The following is a 10,294-nucleotide window of genomic DNA, read 5'->3' as shown; positions in this document are numbered from 1 at the left end:
AACTGTTTGATATAATTTAAGCTATGTTTTTGTAATTTAGGATAGAAATATATTCTTGTGATTTTTGTAGAATTATTACAGAGGGAATTATATAAAGGGATTCTATACAGTTCAAAGAAAAATGAAGCAATGAACAAATGAATGAGGAGTTAGAATTTGTCTTGTGTTTTATCTAGGATAACAGAGATCTAGGATGGGTCAAAGAAAATGTTCTGGATTTGGCCTCTCAGAAATATTGTGCTATTTTAGAGTTAAGGAAATACAATCTAACCTAGCTTGTGCACATAAAGTAGAATAGAAAAAGTGAGTTTTTTTTCCCACCTCCAATGTAATGTTGCTACTGGAAAGGGTCTACAAATTTACATTGCTTTGAGATCTAATCTCAACTTTCAAGCTTCTGAGTGGTTGGAATCACTAAAGTGTTAATAGGAGGTAGCTATTGAGAAATATATTTAATTATCTCAGAAGGCCTTTATTTGTTTATTTAATTATTTTGTGAGTCAGGAATTAATTTTTTAAATTGGAGAATAATTGCTTTACAATATTGTGTTGGTTTCTGCTATACAAAAACAGGAATCAACCATATATATACATACCTTCCTTCTTGAGCCTTCCTCCCATCCTCCCATCCCACTAGGTCTAGGGGCACCCCTCTAGGTCATCACAGGGCACCAGGCTAGATTTGAACTCTGATTCTGATGCTTACAAGCTATCTGACGTTAGATAAATTACTTAACCTCTTTGTGCCTCTGTTTTTAAATCAGTAAAACAAGGATAATAATGGTACCCACCTCACAGGGCAGCTGTAAACATTAAATGAACTGATACAGATAAAGTAATTAAAACAGAGCAAATGCTCATTAAATATTAGGCACCATGATTTAAAGGCATAATTTTCAAGGAACTGATAATTACACAAAGCAATTATTTCACTTTGGGAGAAAATACTAATATATTTGGAAAAATTAGCAAAAACATTGAGTGCAAAACAGTGTGGTGCAGGTTATAATACGTACAGCATTAGAGAAGAATAAATCCATGGTGAGTTTGTAGGTGATTGAAGCATGGTATGTTTCTGAGTGGGAGGAAGTGGGACTGTGGCTGGAAATGAGAACACAAGCAAAAACCTGGAGGTAGGAAAAAATAAGATTATTTTATGTGTAATACATTTTAACTATGGCCATATTTTGTTCTAATTCTTTCAGAATTGAGAATCTCTGTATTGGGTTGGCCAAAAAGTTCATTTGGATTTTGCATATGTGGTTGCAGGAAACCTGAATGAACTTTTTGGCTAACCCAATAGTAAATATGATTCAGTATGCTTAAGTAACAAAATCATCTCTAAATACCTTATATTTAGTGTGATAAATTGTACCACACTGTATGTTTTAAGATAAAATTTTAACATATGTGTGTCAAAATATGTTTGTATACTATGATTACATTTGAGTTTCAAATGTGCCTTGTAAGAAAGGCAGGACAAGTATTATTATTCCCACTTTACAAGTGAGGAAGCTAAGAATCAGAGTTTATGTTACTTGCTTCAAGTTTCACTGCTAGTAAGTGATAGAGATCAGATTAGCATCCAGGTCTTCTGGCTTTCAATGTAGTGTTGTTCTACTACAATATACTCATTGAATAACAAAAAGCTTAGTGAATGAGAAATAAGGACTGATTTTATGACACATATTACATTTGATCTTTGTCAAGCAAGAAAAAAAATATGGGGTAAAAGTGCAGGTACTTTTACTTGTACAAACCTCAGGTGTGTTAAAAATAAATGGGCATCAGTTATTACTATATCTTTGAGATCCTATGGGCTTCCCATGTGGTGCTAGTGGTAAAGAGCCTGCCTGCCAATGCAGGAGACATGTGAGATGCAGGTTCGATTCATGGGTCGGGAAGATCCCCTGGAGGAGGGCATTGCAATCCACTCCAGTATTCTTGCCTGGAGAATTCCATGGACAGATATAGTCCATAGGGTTGTAAAGAGTTGGACATGACTGAAGAGAATTATGCATGCATAAATCTTTCAGGTTTTCAAAGGGATTGCAACATTAGAAGTGAAATAGAAATTACATGCATGTGGCAGATTCAGATAGAACTTGTATCCTAGCTTTTCTTTTTTTCAACATTTTCATTTCTTCTGAGATAATGCACTTTTTGAAACACAGAATTAAGGAACAGACTACACTTTGACAAAAACTTGCTCATGAATATTATATTTCAGCCATAATCAAACTGTTGCTATTTTAAGAAGAAAGCTTCCACTATAACATAAAAACCACTGTAAGTATATCTTTGGTATTCCTGTCAACATGCTAATAAAAGTAAAAAGCACAAAATATAACAAAGCTTATAACAAACTTCCACTCATAAATGCATACATCAAAATTTCTTACATATAGTTTATACAATATGCATAACTGTAAGTACTTCTTAAAATTTGCAATATCAACATTCAAATTTTTATTCAGAGACTCATTGCAGTTCATTGTGGTTCCAATAATAAGTGTGTAGAAAAGTAGATTCCCTTTCCTCTTCTTTAGATAAATTTTAAAATATTTCTGTTATTATATGGTAGTGCCAGTCATCTGCTTTATTAAGGAAGGATTGCATCTTGTTTAGGGAGAGAGTACCCTAAAAGAATCTCAATGAGCAACAAAAACCCTACTATTCTCTTTTGGGAGCCTAAGGCAGAAGCAGAAGAAAATTGGAGACAAACTAGCTTTTGATCAGGTTTACCTTCCTCAGTTTCCAGATTGTACATTGAATGGAGACTTTAGGGCCATTTGGCTGAAGACTAGGCTGTTCTAACACATGATCATTTTCTTGAGGGAAAGAAATGGCCATACTTTCCTAGCCAATCAGTGCTACAAAGAAAGAGGGTGATAGTACATTTTATGTGGCTCCTGGCTCACTCCAGTTCTCATCTGTTGGCATGCATGCATGCAAAGAAATATGTTAGGATCACTGAGAACTATTAGCTAAATTTATATCTTAAAAAGCTAGTTCTTACCCTTGGTAAAGCTTTTATTTGAGAGGGAAAACTTTAATCTCAGACCTATTTTTTACAGTGCCAAGATACAAATTTTGTCCATCTTTAAGTGAAAGCTCAGAAAACCATTTATAATTTAGTTCATAGACTTGAACTGAATTTTAACACTAAAAATGTCCTTAGGACCTCTAATAATGTGAATTCATAAATGAGATAGATTTATAGGTACAGATTAAGTCAAATAAGTGCAAATTATTAATGGAAGTTCTTATTTTTATTGTGAATGATTTGAGAAAATAGTGATTTGAGAATCATCAAAAATAGGCTTAAACTATTCATTATATATTTCTTCTCCTTTTTCTGGCAAGGAGGTCTTCTTCTTGGGTACATAAGTCATGCTGGACAAAGAATGCTTTCTAAATGTAGACAGCCTTCTCCTAAAGTTCCCCCCTGAAAAGAAATATAGTAGAGGGTCAAAGCAACAATTTGATGCAGCCAGAGACAAGGTTATGACCACTGACTTTTGCATTCTAAGGACAGAATCACAGGGTTTTGTTTCATTGTGTAAAAAATGAAGGTGAATGGTACGTTGAATATGATATGGCATGAAGCTGATCAAAAAGGCAGCTGTCACAACTATGATCATTCCTATAGCTTTTTTACGACTTGATAGATTTTTCTTCATTGAATTTTTTAGTAAGGTCAAAATGATCATTGTGTAACAGACAATTATAATAATGAAAGGAATGATAAATCCAAAAAATAATGACACATAATGCAAGACCAAGATATAATATTTAGCTTGATTGTCCTGTGGAGGCTCAAAGCACTTGGTATTGTTTTTCTCATCTTTGTAAGATTTGGACATTAAAAATGGAGAACTAGTCAAAATCACAAAAATCCAAATACCAACACACACAAACCTGGCTTTTTTCTGTGTAACCAAATTAATATTTTGGACTGGGAAAACAATTGCAATGCACCGGAAAAAGCTCATGGCTGTCATAAAGAAGATGCTACAATAGAGGTTGACATACAAGGCATAGGTGCTGAGGCGACACAAAAAGTCACCAAAGAGCCAAATGCCTTTGTGAACATAATAGACCACACGGAGAGGTAGTGTGCACACACACAGTAGATCAGCTACTGCTAAATTAATCATGTATACTTGGTAGGCTGACTTCTCATGATATGTTTTTATGAGGATATAGAGCACAAAGCCATTGCCAAAGAAGCCCACAACGGAGATCATAGAGTACAAGGTGGAATACACTTGATTTCGGAAATCATCAATAGTATCATTGCATGCATTACTACTGGAAGAAGATACTGTCAGATTTCCAACTCCATCCATGTTTCTCTAGGAGAGTCTTCTCGGTGCCTGCAATATATATAAAAAATCTTGTCAATTTTTGCTCTTCCATAAATTATAGGGCGTACTAACGTTTCATTTTATAGTGTTGCTATGTATATATTTTTTGAAAACAGCAGGAAGCAAGAGTGGTGGGTGAATAAAAAGATATTCTTCTAGACTTTGCCCCCAGGAGAAGGGTTTGTGTCCTATACGCACCCAGAGAACTCTTTCCCCCCATTTCCTATGCATGTTTGCCTGATGGACTTCTTAATCTTTAAGACCTAGCTAAAAGAGCTATGCCTTATTTTAGGCCTTATTACTCCAGTACTATCCTATAAATCTTCCTTTTAAATGGGTTTGTTTTTAGAGAAAAGTTTTAAAGATAGTAGTTTCATGAGTATCTATCTTCTTTTTTTTCTTTAATTCATTTTTATTATTATTTATTTATTTTTTACTTTACAATATTATATTGGCTTCTATCTATCTATCTATCTATCTATCTATCTATCTATCTATCTATCATCTCTTTCTCTATTAGAAGAGCTCTTTCTGAGAATAAAATCTGGAGGAAAATGCTTAGTTCCCCCACAAAGAAGTCTTCCTAAGTAACAGCTGCTGGGTGATGCTTGTACCTAAGGAAAATAATTAAATTTATTATCAGTGGAACTCACTCCTTGGAGGAGAATCTTAATCTAGAACATGGTGGACTCTATTTAGAACCACAGAACACCAAGGCTGGGGAAACTTTAGAAGCTATCTAGTTATTTTAATGAGGAAAAAGGGTGAAATACATTTCCAAAATCTGCACCTAAGTTAAGGCTCTGAGGAGAACTGCAGCATATACTTCCTTGGTGGCTCAGACGGTAAAGCGTCTGCCTATGATGCAGGAGACCCTGGTTTGATTCCTAGGTGGGGAAGATCTTCTGGAGAAGGAAATGGCAACCTACTCCAGTACTCTTGCCTGGAAAATACCATGGTTGGAGGAGCCTGGTGGGCTACAGTCCATAGGGTTGCAGAGTCGGACACAACTGAGCGACTTCCCTTTCCCTTTCTGGGTGAGGAAATTGTTGTACTTGCTCATCCTTGTTCTATTCCCAGAATCACATTCAAAGTCTTACTGTTCAACAACACATGGTCATGTCTCTTATAGCAAGAGATTGTTGCTTGGTCTGGCCTATCTTTATCAGGGCAGCTTTATCTGCCCAGCTTTATCAGGGCAATAAATAAGCTCTAATCAGAAAGATATAGAGATGAGAGAGTGCAGAAGTAGTGATTTCCTATGTTCCTCCACATTTTTCTCTTTTATTCTTTAAGGAGGTGGAAACAACTCATCAATTTATAATATGGTAGATAATCTTTGGTTGAAATATGATTTGTTGGTCTGTTACACAGCTCTTTCTCCCTGGTAAGAGAGGGGTTAGGGTTTGTAAAGTGGGAAGATTGCTTCAGCATGCAAGAACTGCCGGCAATGAAAGAGACTGAATTAGTCTCTGTGTCAAGGATACATATTCAGGGAGCTATGGTTGTGGTTGTAGATGGGATATAACTTTCCAGGTTTACTACTGCTAACAATTATATTTGCTGTGAGGGTATGTCATCTATTCATTTGTCCATCTATTTTTTCCTTTCATTAAAAATGTCATTTTTGGGAGTTCCCTGGTGGCCTAGTGGTTAGTATTCCAGGCTTTCACTGAGGTGGCCTGGGTCCAATCCCTGGATGGAGAACTGACATCCCACAAGCTTTGCAGTGTGGCCAAAAAAAGTCATTATTTTCCACCAAGCAATGTTGATATACAGTAAAAAATTTGAAGGTGAATCATTCTGAGGGTATATAACTAAGATCACAGAGAAAAATTAGTTCATTATTCTCAACCTATGCATTATTTCTCAGTTTGCTTTCCACTTAACCTGCCTCTTTCACCATCACTTTTCTGAATTCAGGTGCAATTGTGGAAGAAACAGAATCTCTGTAAACGTATTCTAGCTAGCCCTGTATTGGGTTTTCTCCAAATCAGGCAGTGTTAGCCTGTGAGGCACTAGGTGGTGCTGTTGAGATTTTTGATATAGCCTTTTATTTTTTATTAATTTAATTTTATTTTTTTCATTATTTATTTATTTATATTTTACTTTACAGTACTGTATTGGTTTTGCCATACATTGACATGAATCCGCCACGGGTGTACATGAGTTCCCAATCCTGAACCCCCTCGCACCTCTCTCCCCATATCATCTCTCTGGGTCATCCCAGTGCACCAGCCCCCAAGCATCCTGTATCCTATATCGAACCTAGACTGGCGATTCGTTTCTTACATGATAGTATACATGTTTCAATGCCATTCTCCCAAATCATCTCACCCTCTTCCTCTCCCACAGAGTCCAAAAGTCTGTTCTATACATCTGTGTCTCTTTTGCTGTCTCTCATACAGGATTATGATTACCATGTTTCTGAATTCCATATATATGTGTTAGTATACTATATTGGTGTTTTTCTTTCTGGCTTACTTCACTCTGTATAATAGGCTCCAGTTTCATCCACCTCATTAGAACTGATTCAAATGTATACTTTTTAATGGCTGAGTAATACTCCATTGTGTATATGTACCACAGCTTTCTTATCCATTCATCTGCTGATGGACATCTAGGTTGCTTCCATGTCCTGGCTATTATAAACAGTGCTGCAATGAACATTGGGGTACATGTGTCTCTTTCAATTCTGGTTTCCTTGGTATGTATGCCCAGCAGTGGGATTGCTGTGTCATAAGACAGTTCTATTTCCAGTTTTTTAAAGAATCTACACACTGTTCTCCATAGTGGCTGTACTAGTTTGCATTCCCACCAACAGTGTAAGAGGGTTCCCTTTTCTCCACACCCTCTCCAGCATTTATTGCTTGTAGACTTTTGGATCACAGCCATTCTGAAATGTGTGAAATGGTACCTCATTGTGGTTTTGATTTACATTTCTCTGATAATGAGTGATGTTGAGCATCTTTTCATGTGTTTGTTAGCCATCTGTATGTCTTCTTTGGAGAAATGCCTTTTTAAAAAATAACCACATTTGAAAGCTATCAAATAATTACCATCTGTCCTTTCTACCACCACCAACACTCACTATATTCTGCTACAAACTCTTTCCAAAATAATTCTCTATACATTATAGCTTCCAATTATCTCACATTACTTCTCTAAAAATCTTCAGTGGTCCTTTAGTGTCTTCAAAATAAAATCCAGACTTCTTGGCCTGATATTTAAGCCTCTTGGAAGAGCCCTTGGAGGAGGGCATGGCAGTCCACTCCAGTATTCTTGCCTGTAGAATCTGACAGACTGAGGAGCCTGGCAGGCTACAGTCCATAGGGTTGCAGAGTCAGATACGACTGAAGTGACTTAGTGCACACACACACACACACACACACACACACACACAGAGTCTGGTTGCAACTGAACTTTCCTAGCCTCTCTCTCACTTCTCCCTTTTTGTACACCCTATATTTCAATAAACAACTACTTTACTATATCAGGGACATGAGCTATATGTTTTCCCACCTATCTGTCTATTTTCATGGTATTTCTTCTTCATGAAATGACATTTTCTCCATCTATGTGTGTGCAAAAGCTACACATCTTTCAGCTCTTCTTGACACTTTCTTGACAAAGCCTTCCCTTAGCCTCCTTCCAAGGTAATTTCTATCTTTCCCCTTCTAGGGAACTTTAAATCTGTCTTTCAGATCAGTGGTGTGTATGTGTTTGTTATCTTCCCTCATAGTCTTTCTGATTGATATATAAAGGGCTCACACAGGGCCAACACATATGTATTTTGCTCATAAATGCTCATAAATATTAATAGAATGAATGAGTAAATAAACGACAGAGCAAGTTTATCATTTGAAAGTATTGTTTATCATTCTAAACCACTGAAAGTTATCTTTTCACTCCAATATTATTTAAAACTTTCCCAACCTCAGAACCTAAAGTGGATCTGTTAAGTTGCTTCCTAAAGTACTAAGAAAGGCACTAAATCATAAGGTTAATTATAATATTAAAACAGTTATATCTTGACAGAGATTAATTGTTTGTTTTACTTGTCTGTTAAATATTATAAATAACTTTGAAATTCTCAGGTGTTTGAATGAAAGATGCCAAATAAAATGGATAAATTAATTTAAAAAGAAATAGGTTTCTTTAGTACCATTAATAAATTTATTGGTCGTTACTAAAAAAGCTTTCCTTGTACTTTTGATATTTAGATTTGACTGCTTATTTATAACTAAGTCAAGCAATTGACTTATATTAGGTCAAAAAAAAGAAAAATTTAAAACTTTCAAACAAGTAATGAATACTAGAAGTTTAGAGATCATTTAGTTCAAGCTACTCATTTTGCAGATGATATCTTAAACAGCATTTAATTCATTTTTATAGAATTTACTGTGATCTCCTAATAATGATATCTACACTATATGGAAACAGAGATGCTTAAGGACGCATCTCTGCCTTTAAACAGCTCATAGAATGGTGGGGGAGAGGAGTGATAGCTCAGAAGTATGAAGAAGTTATAGTACAGTATGGTAAGAACTATCCTAGTGCAAAATGAATTGGCTATTAGTTGATTCATATATACAAACAATAGGGACTTCCCAAGTGCTCAGTGATAAAGAATCTGCCTGCCAATACCAGAGATGTAGGTTTGATCCCTGGATTGGGATGATCTCCTAGAGGAGAAAATGGTAACCCACTCTAGTATTCTTGCCTGGAAAATCCATGGACAGAGGAGCCTGGTAGGCTACAGTTCATGGGGTTGCAAAGAGTCAGACATGACTGAGCATGTATGCAAACATATACAGGCAATAAACATAAATGAAATTAAGATTTAGTGCAGATGATGAAGGAAGTTACTTTGTTAAGATAACTAGTGAGTTGAAAAACAAGATTTATTTAGAAAATAGAGCCATACCTCTTTCTGGCACTGCAGTACCCGTCACGAATATTCTTGGTTAGTGGTCAGCACTTATGATGTAATATCAGATGAAGCCTAAGCTGAAATCATAAGATTGAAAAGGAAGTTAATGACTTTAGAAGCAGTCCAGAGGGTCATGGGAGTTTAGCAGCCTTAAGCACAGATCCAGGGTGTGTGATGGGACATCATAGCTTTACTGACAGATTTAGAGCTAGTTACTGGATTCCATGTATCCTTGTTTCCACTCCACTCATTTTTACATCCTCAGGGGAAAATTTAAAATAAAGACCATGGCTGATTACACATGTCTGCTGCTCTATTAATAGTTTCTGTATCTAGAGATGAACATAGTATTATAAAAATTCTTTTATGAAGCCATGATATTTTCCCTATTTTCTCTTCTAAATAGCTCTTTATAAAGTTCAAAGGAGAAATAACTTGGAACTTCATATCCAAGGATCTAGTTTGCTAGGAAGAGGAATTAGGACTTGAAAAATATCAAGTATATCTGCCTGTGATGGTTTAGGGACAGTTTTCCTGGGACGAATGATGATTTAGAAGACTTTGGGCTCTTTTCCCTAAAATTTCATAATAATAGTTATGGACTTAATCATCAATTTGGCATATATTGTATACCTTTGGATATCAACTGTTTTATAGTTTGTATAGTTAACTTTTCATGAGTGTATGTATCTTCAACTAAACTATCAGAAAATCTAAGAAAGTATAAAAAATCTCCAAGAAATGAACAAAGAAGGGCTTTCTTAAAACAGTAGCTCTCTGAATACTTGTTTCCTAAATTTGTGTTGCCTTATGGCAACTTTCATCCTTATATGCAAGGACCCCAGAGACCGGCCATTTTTCTTCTATTTGTGGTCTAAGTGTCAACAAAATAAACATGTTTCTCCAATTTATCCTTCAGTTCAGTTCAGTTGCTCAGTCGTGTCTGACTCTCTGCGACCCCATGAACTGCAGCATGCCAGGCCTCCCTGTC

At 35.9% G+C, this 10,294-nt stretch overlaps 1 protein-coding gene across 1 annotated transcript in view; it reads right to left on the bottom strand.

Moving 5' to 3' along the window:
- Nucleotides 1-2,206: 2,206 nt before the first annotated feature.
- The window catches only part of CYSLTR1 (cysteinyl leukotriene receptor 1), a 72,145-nt gene continuing 64,057 nt past the window's right edge, over nucleotides 2,207-10,294 (bottom strand). The window contains exons 2-3 of the mRNA XM_040265654.1: nucleotides 9,298-9,380; nucleotides 2,207-4,379 (exon numbers count right to left, since the gene is read on the bottom strand). Of these exons, the coding sequence (XP_040121588.1) occupies nucleotides 3,330-4,352 (1,023 nt within the window). The 5' untranslated portion in view covers nucleotides 4,353-4,379; nucleotides 9,298-9,380 and the 3' untranslated portion in view covers nucleotides 2,207-3,329. The remainder of the gene's footprint in view (nucleotides 4,380-9,297; nucleotides 9,381-10,294) is intronic.

The sequence above is a fragment of the Oryx dammah genome, unplaced genomic scaffold (assembly GCF_014754425.2).
Source record: "Oryx dammah isolate SB20612 unplaced genomic scaffold, SCBI_Odam_1.1 HiC_scaffold_23, whole genome shotgun sequence".
Lineage (NCBI taxonomy): Eukaryota > Metazoa > Chordata > Mammalia > Artiodactyla > Bovidae > Oryx > Oryx dammah.
The sequence above is the reverse complement of the archived record's forward strand: the minus strand, read 5'-3'. Positions and strand labels throughout refer to the sequence as shown.